This window comes from Rhinolophus ferrumequinum (assembly GCF_004115265.2).
Source record: "Rhinolophus ferrumequinum isolate MPI-CBG mRhiFer1 chromosome 15 unlocalized genomic scaffold, mRhiFer1_v1.p scaffold_54_arrow_ctg1_1, whole genome shotgun sequence".
Classification (NCBI taxonomy): Eukaryota; Metazoa; Chordata; class Mammalia; order Chiroptera; family Rhinolophidae; genus Rhinolophus; species Rhinolophus ferrumequinum.
Genome location: NW_022680357.1, coordinates 12,067,358 through 12,086,488, shown reverse-complemented (window position 1 = coordinate 12,086,488; position 19,131 = coordinate 12,067,358). Strand labels below are relative to the sequence as shown.

At 44.8% G+C, this 19,131-nt stretch overlaps 1 protein-coding gene across 2 annotated transcripts in view; it reads right to left on the bottom strand.

Annotated features, from left to right (window-relative positions):
* The window catches only part of SHISA9 (shisa family member 9), a 249,423-nt gene that overhangs the window by 22,117 nt on the left and 208,175 nt on the right, over positions 1–19,131 (bottom strand). For both annotated transcript variants that reach the window (XM_033102092.1, XM_033102093.1), the window contains exon 3: positions 5,243–5,398. In XM_033102092.1, coding sequence (XP_032957983.1) covers positions 5,243–5,398 — 156 coding nt within the window. The remainder of the gene's footprint in view (positions 1–5,242; positions 5,399–19,131) is intronic.

Genomic DNA, 19,131 nt, shown 5'->3' with positions numbered 1-19,131 from the left:
AAAGGGAGAACGGGCCTCCTTCATTTTTTTTTTTTTTTTTGCCTGGTTATATCCTTCTGATGCCAGAAATTGCTCTCTGGAAGACAACATCATTTCATGGCAAGAACATAGAATTCTGAAACAGGCAATCCTGAATATGATTCTTGTCTCTGACATTTACTAAGAGTGTGACTTTGGGAAAATTACTTACCTATGCTGAGCCTCAGTTTCCCCATCTGCAAAACAGTGGGACTAATGCCTCCCTCAGAGCAGTACTGTTGGGCAGCTCAAGGATATCAGCTCCTTTTCTGCCAGAACTTGAATAAATAAACTAGTAGAGGTCAATTCATGGTTGAGGCCCTTACGTATCTCTTACACGTCTCACACATGACGGCTACAGATGGAGTGAAGGAGGAAGTCCGGCCATGTCTAGTGTATTTTGCTGTGGTTTTAAAAAGTGCTATTGGAGAGGTGGCTGGTTAGCTCAGTTGGTCTTAACAACAAGGTTGCCGGTTCCATCCCCAAATGGGCCACTGTGAGCTGCGCCCTTCACGACTAGATTGAAACAACCACTTGACTTGGAGCTGATGGGTCCTGGAAAAACACACTTAAATAAATAAAAGGTTTTTTGTGTGTTTTTTTAAAAGTGCTATAGGAAAATGTAACGTGGTTCTGGCAAAATAGTCCATCTTCTGTCAAATAGCAACAGAGAAAATGTTTTCTGGTTAAGATTTTGAATGAAAAATAAAAGCACCACAGCGTGTAATCAGTCTGCTGGTACATCTTCTCTCCCTCACTAGGTAACAGGAGCTCCACTGAAGCATCTAAGGTCTGTGGTCAGGAACCTTTGGCAGCCGAGCAGTTAAACACTCAGATCCCTGGAGGAAACACTAGACCTGGGGCCAATGGCAGATATATGCCAGTGAGGGGCCAATTCTCTGTTTGCAAAGCCCACCGGGAATTACATAAAACGGTGGTCGCTCTCCAGTTCTGGAGGTAGGGGTCACCCCTGTCTGAACCATCAGGGGACCCTCACGGATATTTGACAAACACCTCTCGTCTTATAAACAATGACTTCTGAGGAACCATAAAATGGGTTCTCACAGGGTAACCACTCCTCCCATGGGTGGCTCGGGCCAGAAAACTTGTGTGCTGAACTGAATGTTGAGGTGACATTTCGGCTCAGTGTATCATAAGACACACTTCTTGACTTCAGTCTTGGGGGAAAATCTGTCTAAAATGTTTGAACCCACGCTTCCGAATTAGTAAGGAGAGTGAATTGATTGAAACAGAATCTTTCTTTGTCAGATGGTGGTAGCCTTTCCTCTGGACACGGGTCTTTGTTGTCCAGACTACAGAGGGGGAGGGTGGAGAGGTTTGGGGCTCAGAAAAGTCACCTGTTGTTGGCTTGTTTGTTTTATGAGATTCCCAAAGTGAGTTCGCTTTCGTGCATGTCTTTCCCATCCAACTGGGGTGAAGGCTAGGAATCTAACTCTCTATTTCCTACAAAATGAAATCTGGGCAACTGCACGTGAATCAAGGTCGCAATGCATGTTGGGGATTCAAGGGAAAATAAGAGCAACAGACAACTCTGGTCTGGAGGCTTTAACGTGTGGCAGGATTTACTAAGGATTGGTAAATAGACCTGGGTAAGCGCTTTCCGTGCACTGTATCATCGAATCGGAGCTGTGTATTTTTATTATCTCCACCTTGCAGATGGGGAAACTGAGACTCGATCAGGTTAAGTAACTTCCGCAATGACTTGATGAATGTCTGAGCTAGGTCTGAAACCCAGTTCTGACCTATTGCAGAGGCCATGAGACCGTTTGCCCTCTTGCTCATCATCTCATGCCCCTGACTTGACGTGGTACCTAACACGTGCCGTTATTCACTGGTCTGACACATGTGGGTTCAGAGCACTTATTACATTCCCTGCATGGTGCTACATGCGGGGGATACACTGATGAATGGGACAGACTTGGTTCATGCCTCAATGGGTCCCACAATCAAGGGATACCAGATTAAATGTTTGGGGAATCAATCAATCAATCAATCAATCAATCAAACCAATGATAAGTCAGTCCCATCATCACTCATTCTTGGACAGAGACCCATGAGGTTTAGCCTCTGACATTTCCCTGGCATGTGCTAATCTTTTGCTGATGACTCGGCAGTAAACCCCTTGGGAACAGAGACCATTCTATAGTCACGTGCTATATAGAAGCAGATGTTACGTGCCAAAATTCCTGAACTGTAGAGAGAAAAGAGCTCTCTTTAAACGTGAATGAGTGTGAACCCTCGAATGAGTGTGATTTCAACAAACAAACTAAACTAAAATAACATAAAATAAAATAAAAGCAAAAGGAATAACCAACAGTTACTATCCTTTCCTCCCCAGAGTTGGAAGTCAATGAATGGGGCAATGTAATGGCCCACAGGTATTCTAAGAGCTAGAATAAGAGGAATTGTTGAATTTTCTAATATTCAAATTAGAATGGAACTTAGAGACCATGTAATTTACCTTCCTCATTTTTCACATGAAGAAACGGTGGTTAGAGACTTTCAGTGACCAGCCCAAAACCCACCTGTCGTTCTGGTATTAAAGCCACCAAGAGAAATTTGTTTTCCAGAGGTATTTTTAAACTTGGCAGTTAACCCTAAAAGTTGTCCACGCCTCCCCTTATTTACTGCATTAAAAATTTTCGAAAGTGAGTCTGGTTATCAGAGGTTGCCGAGTTTTCCACAGCAAACCATTTTTTAAACAACTTCTCTCCTGGGTGCCAGTGATTTCCTTAAATGAAATGCAGTTCATCAGTCACATGACCCTCACGTTATGCCTTAATAAAGAACCCTCGAAAAAATGTTTATTATAGGATTTGCATGTCATTCGTGCAGGCAGATGCTGGACTCCTGGGTAACCCACTGAGTCAGGCAGTCCCTCAGTTGGCTCCTTACTGGACCTCCCCTTACTAGAGATTCACAAGACCATCTGTGATGTAGCTACAGCCCGTGACCTCCCAAAGAGTCAGAGTAGAAGGATGGAAAAGAAGGGGCAGATCACCCATATCCAGGACTGGGGAGTATTCCCCCAACTGAGAGCCTTCAGAGTTTTTAGGAGATACAGGGGTGCTCCCTTCCCACTAAGCTATTCTTTGTTTCTTTTCAAAGACAAGCTCATTCATTCATTCAACAACCATTTCAGGAGTCCCTCCTTTGTGGAAGGAAGGGTTACTCTGGGAGTGTCAAATAAATTTTCATACCGCAAATTTAATTCCAAACGCACTGCAAACATGTGCTGTGCACGGGGGCCCTGCACACATGCTGTAGAAAATCAAAGGACTCTGTTGGAATATCCTTCCATTATTTACCCAAAGAGCTACTGGGTGTTTTTTTGTTGTTGTTGTGGGAGGGGGAAGCGTGGGGGTGAGACACTGGACATAAGTTGAACAAATGAGTTGTTTAGGGTAACGTGACCAATTCAAAAAGAAAAAGACGTCTGGACCAATACATTTTTAGTGCCAAAAGAAGAATCAAATATAACAGCAGACGCTATTTTTTACCTAAATGCAAGGCTCAGAAAGGGAGGCAGGCCACCAAACAATGTATGAAGGCTTCCCCAGTTACATTGGCACAGATGCCCTGACTCTTTCTCTCCTAGGCAACAGCCCTAATCCCTTCCTAGTAATACTTGAGTCTATCTGAACATGCCTGAGCTGCAGACGCTATGCAAACGTGCAATACAGGATAGAGGAATCTGTGGCCATTGGGGTGCAGATGAGGGTGGAGTCAGGTATAGAAACTCAACATCGTACACAGGGGATTGGTGTGTAAGGTCTTAGGAAGCTTTGGCTTTAGGAAAGCCTGTGTCAGTCTGCACAACCTGTGTCCTTGGTATTGTAGATGTGGCTAAACCCCGCTTTGAATGATTCCATCTGGATGTCCGAGGAGCTCGGGGAACATGAATTCCCAAAGACAGACTCCTGGGTCAAACACTTAATAAGCTCCTAGTGTGCGCCTGGCTCACTGCTGGGCACCAATATGGTTGGTCTGTGAATCTGACGTGTGTAGGTGGACCGTGGTAACCACAAGCTTCACAGACACGTGGCAGTGTCTGTGCTTTGGTTTCGGGTGTGAGTTTATAATGGAATTAGGATATTTCGTACCAGAATCCATCAGTAAATGTCTCCCACTCCATCTCTAAGGAGGGGCTTGGCAGTGGAGGGAAGAAAAGTTGAGAAGCTAATAATGAAAGAAGCACATGGTCTGAGTGTCTTCTGCCTGCCCAGCGCCTGACTTTGCTGTGGCTGTTGCTTTCATCCAGCAGAAGAACTCTGCTGTGAGTACTGTTCAGAAGCCTGGGTCACTGCACACTCCCGCACGGATGAGGGAGAGGAATGGACTGGAGGAGAACCAGGGCTGTGGGAGGCTAGTGGCAGGGCAGAGTCTCCAGAGAGATCAAAACACGAGTTCAAAGCACAGCTCTGTCACCCATGCCCACGGGCTGCTTGATTTGGGGCAAGCTAAATGAACTTCCCGGAGTCTCAGTTTCCTAATCTGAAAATTGGGACAATAAGTGCGCCTTCCTCTTTGGATCACTGTGAGGAAGTGAGACAGCGTCCAGTGACAGGCCTTGACCTTGGCAAGAACTCCAGGCCACCCACCTCATAAATATTCACATCCAGAAGAGTAGAAGCTTCCTGGGACAGGGACAATATGCTTCCCGGCTTCTCAAAGATGGGGTGACTATGTGGATGACGAGTGTTACCCCCTAAGGGCAAGGCATTCAGACACCGAATGTGCTGGATTCTGTGTCTCGGTTCCCTGAGGATTCACCAGGGCAAATGGTGGATGATAACGGGGGTGAGGTGTCAGTGGGACCCAATGAGCATACAAGTCCTCCTCCCCGGGACACAGCCCCCACATGGGCCCACTGCCTGCCCACCCGGCCCACACACAGGTGGGACTTGATCTGGTCAGAGAGAAAGCAGCTGAGGGGCTCTAGATGTACGAAGACTGCAGCCCGTGTAGGGGACACAGAATAGAGAGATGATAGGCAGATGATAGATAGATAGATGATTGATAGAAGATAGATGATAGATAAAGAGGCAGAAGAGAAATGGAGAGAGAGAGAGATTTTGAGAGAGAGATATAGCTAGATGAACAAAGAATTTAGAAAAATAGAAAAAGAGGTAGAAAAGTTGGGGAGAGAGAGATCTGGAAGGAACAGAGGAGTAGGAGAGAGGAAAAACTGAAAGGCTCTTACCGACCGCCTTCAAGGACGCGTACTTGTTGAGCTCTTTGCCCGGCGGCTGCTGTTCGTACGGGTTGCAAATCTGGCCCAGGTTGGGGTACGAGTGTGGGTGGCCCATCTGCTGCAGCAGAGGCGAGGTGGGCATTGCGTTGTTCATCTGGGTGGTGTCTGGAAGCGAAGACACAGAGGGACATGGTCACAGACAGTGCAGGACCTTCTGGCCACACCCACCATCGCCACCTCCGTCACACCCAAAATTCCTTTAGGGACGCGAGAGGAAGAACGGCAGAGGATATGCAGACACATCAGGGATCACCAAACACAGTCTTCACTGGGGAGCAGATGAGGACAGATGGGTGAAGGGTGTGCCCAGAACGCCCCCCTCTAAATGACCACAGGGTCCTATCATTGCAGGGACACTTTTTGTCATCGAAACAATAGACGTATAAGAAGATGGTCAGCTTCAGGAAGAGTCAAGGAGATGCAAGTCAGGACAACAGTACGAAGCTATTCCTTTACCAAGAGAGTGGCGAACATTAAAAGGATTGCAAGACACCGACGCCGGCAAAGATTGGAAACGGGGCAGTCTCATAAACCGACAATGGACGTGTGTTTGGAGTGCAGAAAGGAACCTGAGAGTGTGCACTGAAATTTAAAGTGCGTGCTTGTGTTGACCAAATAATACCACTTCTAGAGACTGAGCCTTCAGAAATACAAGCACCAGAACGTAAGGGTATTTTTTCAGAGATGTTCTTTGCACCGTTTGTAAAGTGGAAAAAAACAGCAACAACAACCCACACAGATATACCATCTGACCTTCTATCAATATGGGAATTCTTTTTTTCATTTTAATACTCATTTCTTTTATTTCATTACTTTTGAGCACATTCATTTTCTCATTCCCATTCACTGTTTAAATTTATTTAATTGTGTAATAATTGATTTATATGCCAAATATGCATAACACATATATATATAAGTTAGTATCCCACCAGCCAACTTAGGAACAAGAACATAATCCATGCTCACAAAATTCTTAAATAAATTATTGTACATCCATATTATGTACATAATACATACATGCGTATGATGGAATATCATTCAGCTAAAAAATAACAAGTTAAAAATCAGTTAACTCCATTCAGGTCAAACTGGATAGTTTCTTACGGTTTATATTGTTAAGAGGGAAAAAGAAAACATCAAAGCAAAGCAAGTAATATAGCATTTTTGTTAAAGAAAAGGAAATCTATGCATATTTTTGTGTGCTATGGTTTGCGAAGTCAGAAAAATAAGTGAAAACACACAAACTAAATACCAGCTACTTCAGGGAATGAGATTCACAGGAGAGAGAGTTTCAAGAAGGTTTCCCTGAGGAAATGTCCTCTGAATTGAGATCTGGAGATCTCCGTGTCGGTTAAGTGTGGTGGAAGAATGAAGGTTCTGGGGCGGGTGTTCCAGGCAGAGGGAACAGTACGGACAAAAGTCATGAAGTTGGAGGGAACGCCTCATTGTCACAAGCTGGAAGGACGTTCCCTGGCCTCTCGGCATGCGTGGCTGGAGAGCCAAGAGTGAGGGAAGTGGGACGAGGTAGGGCTGAGAGGCTGGCAGGACCCAGGAGACCTTGTTAAATGTTTCCATGTCCATCCTGAGCGCCATGGGATGGACGGACAAGAGGCAAGAGTGAAATGGAGACAGCAGTCTACATGACATAATTATGGCTCAATTTCAGAGAGGCAATATGCATTCTCTCCAACTTCATGAAGCACGTGTGCAGATCCAAATACGCATGGCACTAGTGCGGGGGAAGCTTTGCGGGACCCCCTGGCTGCTAATAGCTCGTAGCTGCCCCTAGTATTCAGAGAATTGCTCTCCAGGCTGGTGGAAGCCACCACCCAAGGTTTAGGTGCTTCGTGTATCTCACCCTCACCACCTGAGTTGGTTGGCAACCAATGCCCGGCTGACACTATGGTACAAAGATCAGCCCCTTGAGGCAAGGTGGGATGGCTTATGGAGCAATGGATACACAGAGCTCCTGAGGATTGAGACAAGTTTAGGGCAGGCGTTGGCAACTTGTTCTGTAAAGGGCCAGATTGTAAATAGTTGAGGCTTTGCAACTACTCAACTCTGTCTTGTAGCAAGAAAGCAGACACATGTAAATGATGGGTGTGCCAATAAAACTTTACTTACAAAACCAGGTGGCAGATGGATTTGGTCCAAGGGCTGTAGTTTTTCAACGCCTGACCTAGACTTTATCTGAGATCCTTGCGTGTGGCTTCTTTCTTTCCTATTTTGTTTTCCTTACAGCCTCAGAGGGAGTGTGTGTGTGTATGTGTTACCTGAAGGGCATTCCCTCGAGTCTCATGCACTTGAACCCCTCTTTTAAACGCTGCTTCTAGAAAATTCAACCCATGACATGCATGATGTTGGGCTTTAGAAACCAATAAACCCAAATGGACAGAGGCCACGATTGCACAGCTGAGACACAGAGATAAGGAGAGTATTTTTATCACTGCACATACATGGGCCATCACACAAGCCCAACTGTCTAACGGAAATGGTGCCAAACATAAGCCAAGTAAGCCAGCCTGTGGCCAGCGTCTGAGGATGCAGGCGTGGCCTTCTGCCATGCTGGCTTTCTGGCTAAGATTCAGCCAGGGCAGGGGAGGCTGAAGATTAATGAAGTAAGTGGGGAAGGTACAACTTTCACTCCAAGATCCTCTGACCTGACATTTTCCTCTCCCGAGGAACCTTCCAGGGAGGTCTGTCTGCTTCCCCTGGACTTGTCAGGCCAGATGGGTTTTGTGCCCAAATGTCACGCCAGTTGGAAGTGGCTTATACTAAGTACTCACTGTTTGCTGTTCATGGTTTGTTTTTTTTTTTTTTAATGATACACTTTTCTAGTGGACAGTTACTGTTTTGTGCGTTCAGAACCACCTTCCTTTGGCACACTATTTCATCACTATTTGAGTCATAGAATGAGCCAATCATGGAAACTGTCTTAGTTTGGGTTTCCCCAGAATGTGTCACTGAGATAAGGACTCAAGTGCAAGGAAAATTGGGAGGTGAGCTCAGGAAATACTGGTAAGACAAGGGGGTGGAGGAGTAAGGCAGGGAAGAGAAAAGCTGATAAAGAGTGAAGGGCCAAGCAAAAGGCAACAGGGGTGAAGCGGATTTTCATCCCTCGCTGGAATTCTGGTGCGTTGGCGAACAGAATGTTTCAGAATTCTGTTACCCCTTCGTATTTGTACACCGATGCCCATTAGTCACTGGATGAGGGCTGGGGGACAGTAATTCCTTGGCACTTGCAACTTGCCCTGGTAATGGGCACAGTGAGCTCTGGTGGCCAGAGATACTTACTCAGTGATGTAAGAGGTGGCAGTTAGAAAAGCCTGCACCTCCCGCTTCTGGCTACAGAAGTGGGCATGTGAAGTGAATCAGACCAATCACAGCACCTCCTTCTTCTCACAGTGATTGGGCCAGAAGTGAGCACGTGGTATAGGCTGGGCCAATCAGAGTTCCTCCCTGAATTTTTCTATGGGGAACCTTGGGAGTCAAGGAACCAGGCAGTCATAAATGCCAGTGAATTTGAATCTACCTTGTGGACAAACACCTGTCTTTATTGTGAAGGAATAAGGACAACAGGAAAGAAGCACAGGAGAGAGGGAAGCCGCTTCCTAAATAAGCTAGTGTGCCTTGGGGTCACTGTCACTTGCAATGCAGACTTCTGACTAGTGCGACTGTTGTCTGTAACTGACCAAAAGGGAGGCAAAGCCAGGGGAGTGTGTCAGAAGGAAGAGATGTTGCCCCTAGGTTTTCTACCAAGTTTCAGCAGGTATTTAAAATTGCCTTAATAGTGCCTAGAGAATATCCAAGGATACTCCTAAGCTAATGAGCTAATGTCTTAATGGGAGGTCTTTGTTTCCTGGAAATAGATCCCACACACTAGCCTGTCCCGTTACAGAACTGACACCCCCTAAGCCCATCATCCAGTGCCAGCCCTTTCTCCATCTCTTTGCGCCCTCAGGCCCAGATCCCAACCACTTGGCTCAACTCCTGTTTCCAGGCCTGCCAGGGGAAATGCTAAACACTTCATTAAAGAAAAAAAAAATCTGTAGAGATGATCCTCACGGCTTGGGACAGCCTTTTATACGATTAAACTGCATATTTAATATTCCATTCCAAAGTATTTGCTTTGGGGCGATTTCTCCCAAGTCCTGAGCTGCCTCAAGGGCAGCGAGTAGTTACTTAATGTAAATGAGCGAGACGGAGATGGGTCACCAAAGTGACCCTGCACAAAAGAGGAGCCCAGGCTGCCCCCAACATTCCCGCTTTCACATTCAGAACCACAGGAAGCAAATTTCTGGCAGTTTTAGAAAGCCATTTCGTGCTAGCTTCCAGGCACCGAATATTCAGAAATATTGAAATCCAATCTCTGGGCCGCAATGAAGAATTATTAAACTGACACTTGTGACTGGGTTTTTATGTTATTTTCATTTTACTGAATAGGAAGATGGACCAGCCCTGGCAACCCAGTTTCTCAGTTTTCCACAAATACATCCAGCTAAGGAGGAGAAACAAAAGTGTAGCTGGGAGGTAAGCCCAGGTTGGCATCCAAGAAAAATAGAATAATAGGGTGAGTGAAGAGTGGGTAAGATCTGGGTTATAATCTGCAAATCCTGCCTTTGCCACTTGAGAGAACAAATATAAAGGTAGATAGATAGATAGATAGATAGATAGATAGATAGATAGATTTGAATATATGTACCTATGCAGTATGTATATGTGTGTATGCATTTATATGTATACAGAGGGTGCCAAAAATGTATACATATTTTAAGAAAGGAAAACTGAATTAAAATTGTAATACTCAATACATACCAATAACAAAAGATGAACACAAGTCATGTGTGTACATTTTTGGCACCCCCGGTATATATGTATATATATTTTTTATTTATCTACCTTTTGCACAGTCATGACTGTAAAGGGAATGCAGTAGGATCAACAATGTCTCTTTCTCAGCAGCATCATTTCCCTTCTAGACCCACTTTGGTCCCGGAGGCATCTTACCCAGCTCACGTCTGTAGAAAGACACTTCCTACCCAATGCCACAAGAAGCCTTTCCCGGCCTCAATATAATTTTTCAACCTCATGCTGATGCTTAGAAATACATAGCAAGGACTTGCTGTCCTGTGATGCTGCATTCGCTAAGACCCTGGGGTCAGCATACAAGAAGTTGAGGACGTCCCTCTCCTCCCTAAGACAGAAGAGGGGCCTCGTGGATTTGACAGTCGTGCTTCAAAGAAAGTGAAAATTCAGTTACTCTCATTGGACGCATCTGGCAGATTTATACTACCACGGTAAATGCCATGTAAGTGCCGTTATTATGTCGTATATCTTAGTCACCAAACAGAAGTGAAATGAATGCAATTCAGATAGGGGCAGTTAAGGTAAAAAGGCTCAGTCACAAACACTGGTCTGATTAAAAGGTTGCCTAGTTGGCATGCCTCAATGACCCTCATATACCAAATGGCCTGAGAGCAGGGGTCCTGCCACAGAACCTCTCACTGTAGGGCCACTGGTCCCATACAGTGGCGTGGAGTGAGTCTCCTCCCATGTTATTATACTCTTCTTTCTCTCCCAAGCAGATGGTTAGCACAGGCAAACTCAGACAAAAGTCATACTCAGAAAGGCTAAATAGAAAAGCACATTAACAAAGTAAAAAATTTTACCCTGGCTCCTCTAAGTATTACAATCCTATTTTACAGATAAGGAAACCAAAACTCAGAGAGGTTGAGGTCCTTGCCCGAAGTCACACAGCATGTTATTAACTATCAGGATCTGGTTCCAGCTTTGTCTGCTGGCAAAATTGGGGTTTCCTCCACTAAGTGAGGCTTCCTCTAGCATGGACCAGAAAGAAACTACAGGCTCATCACTGAGCCTCCTCTATGAGAGAGACCCTCCTGTCTTGAGTTAGCTTCCTTCTTGTAACATTTCCCACTCAGACGAGTAAACCACTGGCCAGATCTTTTGTTTCCTCTTTTGTCCAGATTGGAGAACCTACTGTTTTATCCAGGGAACATGCAGGCCTCCCGCCACCCTGAGAATCCCCTACTGCCTTGTGGAACCACCTGTGTTCTGATCTCTCCGACTTGGCTCGCCCATCCATTCCTCCTCATGTATTTGAGTGCCGAAGGTGTGCCAGGCCTTGTGCTTAATGGACAAGTCCGAGCTCTCACACCACTTACTAACTCAAGGAACTCATATGATTTTTCCAAAGCTTTTTCGTCGCTTAGAGGTACCACATTTTTGCCTGGCCCACGAGGCCATGTTGGTTCTGCCCAGGGTCCTCCTTCATCATCCCTCTTTCCAGCACTTTCTCTGTGCCCCATGATGTAGCCTCTACAGACTCTCCCACAGACACCACCGTCCAGAAGGCCATAATGAAATAAGAATTGAGTTTTGAGTCAGTCAGTTCTGGATTCAAATTCTGGCTCTTCTATTTACCAACAGCAGCAACTTTGGGTGTGTTACAAAGCCTCTCAGCCTCAGTCTTCTCAGCTCGAAAATGGGACCATGACAACTTCCTCACAGGGTTACTGTGGGGTGCATGTACCCCATCTTAGCATCACACCTGAAACATAGTATGCATCCAACATATTATAGCTAAAGCTTTATTGATTCCAATTCTCCAGGAAACCAACACAACGTGATGGGGTGGCCATGAGAAGCAGAGGGTGTTAGGTTCCACGAGGCCCTCTGGACTCAGAATTCCTGGACATATTCCAGATTATTCAGCTGTCTCAGAACTGGACAAATGAGAAGGACTAGGCAGCAGATGTCCCTGAAGGGGCCATTTGCACTGGTAATTCTCTTAACAACAAGATAAGAGAATAGACCTTCAGAAATCATAACAGAACCCTGGCTTTTAGCTCTGTTTTCCTTTCCATCCTTTCCAAACATTGATGCTGAGCATCCTTTTTAAGAGAAAGCCTGAAAATTATAGTTTGAAACACCACATAGATTTTTCTCAGGCCACAAGGAAGCAAGCGAAAAATCAAATCAAATCCAACTCAAAACTACCCGGAATTTGTCAAAGGAGAACATAGCAGGCTAGACTCTCACCAGAAAAGGTGTATGTAGAAAAAGAATTAAATCTATCTTACTGAATCTTGGTGGCAGAGAGATTTGCAACTGAGAAAAAAAATGTATATGTCTCATTGTAAAAACTATAGCAAATGAGGCATTTGTGTTACCCAAGGGTTTACATCTCTAAGCATGCTTTTTTTTTTATTGTGACCACTTACAATGGGAATATTTTAAAACTGGAGCTGTTAAACAAATATTTATTTAATGTTCACTCTCGGCCAGCTTTTATGCAGGCTCTGGGGGATAAACATTTCCAATCTCAGGTTGTACTCCAAGGAGATGACAGTCTGTGCTCAGGAGGCAGGCCAAGAGTAAGGTGAGATGTAGGACGTTAAAATCAGCATGGTTGGTGACATGATACAGCAAAACCCAGAGTCCTGGGAAGGCATAAGGGAGAGGGTACCACACCTGGTCTTCGATGACCTTCTTTGTCTACATTTTGAAAAAGAGAGACTATCACAAGAAGAGGAGGAAGTAGCCTCATAGGTATGGTCAAGAAGCGACACTGTATTGGTTTCACTTCTGAAACAGGACATGACGAAGGCAGCTAAACTCACCACTGATGGCTCAGCGTCACCATGATAAACACCAGCGGTGGTTTGATACTCACAGCTGCCATTTCCCAGGAAGTCAACTTCCTGACATTGGACAACCATGGTCCCTTCCCTCAACAGCCCCGGCGTGGTGTGGTTGTTTAATTTACATATTAGGCACAAGAAAAGATGAACAATAATAACTAGTGACAAAATAGAACAATTACAACACTGTACTGTAACAAAATGGTGTCACTGTGGTATCTGTCCCTAACTACCTTATTGGACTGGACTCACCTTTTCACTTACGGGAGCACTTTCCGGCTTCTCTCTGGCATATCCGCATCGCCAGCATCACCACTCGTGCGCTTCGGGGCCATTATTAAGTAAGATAAGGGCTCCCTGAACACAAGCACGGTGATACCACGGCAGATTTGATAACCAAGGTCGCTACTATGCGACTCACGGTCGGGGGGACAGCGTATGTGGCCTGGAGACGACAGTCACGTCACGGGTGAGACAACGCGAGATTTCATCATGCTCTACAGAACGGTGCCCAATAAACTTATGATTTGTTTATTTCTGGGGTTTTTCCTTTACCATTGTCAGCCCACAGTTGGCGGTAACTGAAACCATGGATTTGGGGGGACTACCATACATCTGCAGGGACCTATTCCAACACAAGGCCACATTCCGAGGTACTGGGGCTAGGACTTCAGCATGTCAATTTGGGGAGACACAATTCAACCTGCAAAACTCCTTTTATTTCCCTTCTTCATCCACATGAAAACTTTTGTTTCTTTTCAATGCCTGTTTTCCCACTCCTCTGCAGTCAGGGAATTTTTCTCCTCTACTCCTCCATTCCAGTGCGTAGCCTGGCTCCTCATGTAGCACTGAATTCTAATACAGGACAAAATGAGGAAACAAAGAACATTTCCCCCCCCCCCCCGGGTATCTGCTATATGATGGGCAATATGCAAGATGCTTTACCTAGAAGTCAGCTCTTTCTGTAAAAAAAAAAAAAAAAAAAAAAAAAAAACCAAACAAAAAAACATGCATTGAACGTATTGGCAACAGCCATTTCAGTTGCTCTGAAATTTGTTGTTTTCTTTTTTGAGTGTGTGTGCAGTGGATAAGTGCTTTGTTTATGGACCATTTGATGTCTGGGATAGCAAATAATAGCAACAAAAAAAAAGCAAAGCAACATAACAAATGAGCAAACTGGGCTCAGCTTACCCAAACACTGAGGATGCTAGGTGTGTATTCTTCAAGTGAGACACAGCACAGAGGCCCCGTGGATGGAGGGTGAGATGTGTCCCACAGATGTGTCTCTAGGAAAGATAATTTGACACAGCAGGTGGAAGACCCTCTAGATAGTCCCACCTCAGGGGCTGTGTGAGGCACCAAACAGGCCGTGAGCTCATGCTTTGGCTGAAGCTTCATACAGCCAATGCATAGAGACGTGCTACTCTTTGATTTCCCTGTCACCCATACATTTTGTCTATTAAGGAGCGCACCCCAGGCTGCAAATCTTCCCCACTTAGCTTTGAAATTCCATTTTTAAAGGCCTGTCACAAAGAGGATCAGTGAATAGTTAGTGGATTCACAGCGATGAACTCTCTCTCTTCCCCTTTTCGAGATCTTCTAAAGTTCCCCCACATGGCTTCCTCTGTCACTCAAGATGCCAATCTCTCCTCTTGAGAAGTATCTGAGGGCAAAGTGAAGTTATGGAGAGAGAATGGATCATTTAGAGACAGAAGACTTGGGTTCAAATCCTCATCCAGTTACGCATCAGCTGTGAGACCTTAAGGAAATCAATTGATCTCTGGCACCTCCACTTCATTACATATGAAATGGGGCAAACGGGAAACTGAGAATTACTGAGTGCAACACATATGCCAGCGAAAGTATTGAAAGCAGGATTTCAAAGAGATATTTGCACACCCCTGTATATTACAGCATTATTCACAATGGCCAAGATGTAGAAGCACTCCAAGTGTCCACTGATAGATGAATGGATATACAAACTGTGGTATAGTGATACAATGGAATGCTATTCAGCTTCAAAAAGGAAGGAAATTGTACAATTCTGTAATACATCACAAAAATTGCATTGTGTGTTCACTCCCTAAAGTCACATCTCCTTTCGTCACCATATATTGGACCCACTTTACCGTCTTCTACCACCTCTCCTTCCCCCTTACCCTCTGGTAACCTGTACACTGTTGTCTGTGTCTATGAGTTTTTGCTTGTTTGTTTGTCTTGTTTGTGCACTTGAAACCTGTATAATTTTATTAACCAATGTCCCCCTCAATAAATTTAATTTTAAAAAATAGGAATGCAAAAAAAAAAAAAAAAGAGGAAGGAAATTCTGACACATCCTATAACATGGACCTTGAGGACATTATATTAAGCGAAATAAGCCAGTCACCAAAAGACTCAGGCTGTATGATTCCACTTGTACTATCAGGCACCTAGAGCAATCAAATTCACACCGACAGGAAGTAGAATGGTGCCAGGGGCTGGGGCTGGGGCTGGGGCTGGGGTGGGGGTGGGGGTGGGGGTGGGGGTTGGGGGCGGGCCGGAGGAGGGAAACAGGGAGTTAGTGTTTGATGGGTAGAGAGTTTTAATTTTGCAAGATGAGAAAACTCTGGAAGTGGGTTGCACAACAATGTGAATACACTTAATGTTACTGAACTGTATACTTAGATGGTCAATTTTATGCTATGTCTTCTTTACCACAATTTGAAAACAATGAAAAGCCCTACACACACTGAGTGCTTTATCCACATGCCCTTCCTTATACCCAAATCCATTCCATAAATTAGGTATTGTTGTACTCATTTTGCAGATGAGAAGGCTGAGACAAAGGGAGGCTTTGAACCACTTATTCAAGGTCACAAGCAGCAGAGACAAAATCCAAAGCCAGTGCTTTTTTCTCCATACCACCTGATTATCTATGACAGAGTTCAGGATAGGATAAAACCAGACATATACTGAAAACACTGACCTTAGCAGTAGGCACACAGAAGTGTCTATAATGTGAGATCCTTTTCTCCATGACATTTGCACTTTTAAAAAATATTCACGCCCCAATAAAAACAACCTAACCATTTATTTCTCTACGAACTCTCAGACTGTTGAATAAACTAAGTCCTTTCTAATTATAGGTTGAGCAAATTTATTCATTGAACAACCCACTTATTAAATAATCACCAGGTGCCAATCTTAAACCAGGTATCTTTCCAGAGACCTGGGAAAGAGACACGAATAAAACCCACCCTGCCAATGAGACGCTCCCAACGTGGGGAACAGACAGGTAGACAGTTTTCCTATAACACGTGATAGTAAAGGAACGACAAAGTCAGAGGCAACCTCTGTTTCAAGGTGAGGCAAAGCCTACCAAATTTCTAAAAATGATTATCAACATATAAAAAAACGTGAAAAATGCAAAACAATAATCAGATATCAATACACATCGATACGAATAGCAAAAACAAAATAAAAATCTGACAATGTGAAGTCCTGGTGAGGATGTGGAGTAACTGAAATTCTCACACACTGCTGGTAGAAGTGAAAATGGTATAACCCCTTTGGGAAAGTAGTTTCAAAGTGTCTTACAAAGTTAAACACATACATACAAGGAGGACCCCACAATCCCATTCCTAGGCATTGCACCAAGAGAAATGAAAACTTAGGCTCACACAAAACCCTGTATGAGGTTGAAAGCGCATTTGTTCATGGTCATCAAAAACTGAGAACAAGCCAAATGACAAACAAGCTGCAGAACATCCAAACAACGGAATACCACTCAGGAATAAAAAGGAACAGGCTGTAAATATACTTACTCTGCTAAGTGAAAGAAGGCAGATGCAAAATGCCAGATACTACACGATGGCATTGATGTGACATTCTGGACACGGCAAACGTACAGGGACAGAAAACAGAGCTGTGGTTGCCAGGGGTTTGGAGCAGGGGGGGTTGGCTACAAAGGGGCCGCCTTTGTAGCGACTTTGGGGGTGACGTGGGGAGATGGAACCATTGTGTGCCTTGATTGTGGTCGTTAGACGATTATGTACTTTGTCAAAACTCAAAGGACTGTTCACCAAAGAGAATGACTTTTACTGTAGATAAATTATAACATAGATTTAAAAGGTTTTAAAGAAATACATAATGGCATCGCCTTGCTTAGAAATAGAGCACTGCTGGCAGACCACAAAGCTGTGAGGGATGTCTGAAACATGGGGCCCAAAGGGGATTGGATTAAAAATAGAATCTAAGCCAGAGAGTCGAAATGCAGCAGATAGATTCAAACATCCAAGAGGTGGGAGATACTGGAAATGGGACGGGGAGGGTATTGCCAGGTTATTAATTTTGTGCTCTCGTGGAAGTCACTGCTAGGTAAGTAGATCCCAAACCTCTTCCCCAACCCTCTGGCTTCTTCAAACTTGTGTGACTTGGTACAGGGTCAGAGTCCTGTAGGATTCCACATGGTGAATATTTGTCAACCAAACTGTGGGTAATCAGTTCACCTTAAAAGTTAGAAAGGAGGTAGACACCCCGACTATATCTACGCATCTTTGTGGGAACCAAGAGTTCAAGTGTAAAAGTAATTTAAAAGAGTCTACATTCATTGAACAAACACTTCGGGCACCTTATAAATACCTGGTCCTAATGACCCCTGGGAGCTGGACATCAGACTCCTGGGTCATCTAAGTCAAGAAACAAAGTTAACCCGAGGCTATTTGCCTCACAGACTCTTCGGCAAGTCTCCTACCTGCCCGGTAACTCCTTCACGTTATGAAGCCATCAATGTCCTGGGTCAACGTCAACCCAAAGACAGAGCTCTAAATAAATATGTCCTGTCTCGTCCCACCCATGTCATCCTGTTCCCAACACAATACTTGTACTGTCACATGCACATCCTTCTGCCATCCATCCATCCAACCATCCAGAGGGAGGTTTGGGCTATGACCGTCCCTCTTCCCCTTAGGGGGACTCTGTTCCCATCCAATGGCCTTGTCACATTCTTTAATTTTCCAACTGGGCCATGAGCTCCTGGATTTCCATACTGAACCTCAAAGTTATTAATTCACGACAAGGAGAGGACTTTTACTTTCCCCAGCCCCACGCTCCTTCCCTCACTGGGGCCAAGGCCTGGAGGCACGCTTAGCTAAGAGAGGATTTCCCTCAATGACTGGAACAGAAAAGGCGGAGAAATGTGGGTTTGCCTGGGTGTGAAGCCTGGCTCTGCCTTTTCGTAGCTCGATGAGTTTGAGTCAATTTCTTAACATCTCTGGTTCTGTTTCCTCAGCTGTAGACTAGTGATAACCATAATACCTATCTTGTAATGATGCTGTGAGGATAAAATAAGATAAAGCTTGTATACTCCTTGAGGCCTAGCGCATTGTCAACACTCACTAGAGATTTGAGAATTGTTATTGTCATGGAAATAACTGGCCACTCAAAGCCTTAAATATCAACAAATGAGGCAGGAATAAAATTTGCTTCAGTTCTCAGGCCACCTTGTATTTAATATCAGGCCTTTCTAGAATTACTAATACTATTACTGAATGGGGCAATAAAAATAATCCAGCTGGCCTCTGAGAAATTAGACCTGGGATTAGACCAAGCTAGCCAGTGTCTTCCTAGAGACCACCTCATCTTCTTCTCTCTGGACATTACTGCTAGGCGCAAATACGGCTTCTCTCTAAGGCCTCATAGACCCATGGCTGGGGGCTGGCTTCTCTATTCCATGTTCCCAGGTCTCTGGCACAGACAGAGGCATGGGGGTGGGAATTTGTCTGTGTTGCTGGGGACACGAGGGCTCTCCCAGCGTCTCAGAGCTAGATGACTCTGCCAAATAGCCAAGTGGTGAAATGTTGAGGGCTGTGAATGAGGCTCATCTGTCAGTCGTGGGTGGGCATCAGCTCCATCTGCTGTGTCAGGAGCCCGGAGAGGGATTGGAGGAAGCAACCGGTAAAGCGTGAGGCCCTAGACTGGAGGCAGTAGCCTCCCCAGGAGACTGTAGAACTGTGTACGCTGAAGACTCTCCCAGTCCTTTCAAAAGTTTTACACATGGGAAAAAAACCAAAAAACCCCCACCAAGACCTAAAGAAGAAGTAGGCTTGTCCATGGTCACTCAGCCAAATGTGCATTAGTGCCAGGATGAGAGTCAGCTCTCCAGAATTCTAGACTACTTCTCTCTCCACACAGACA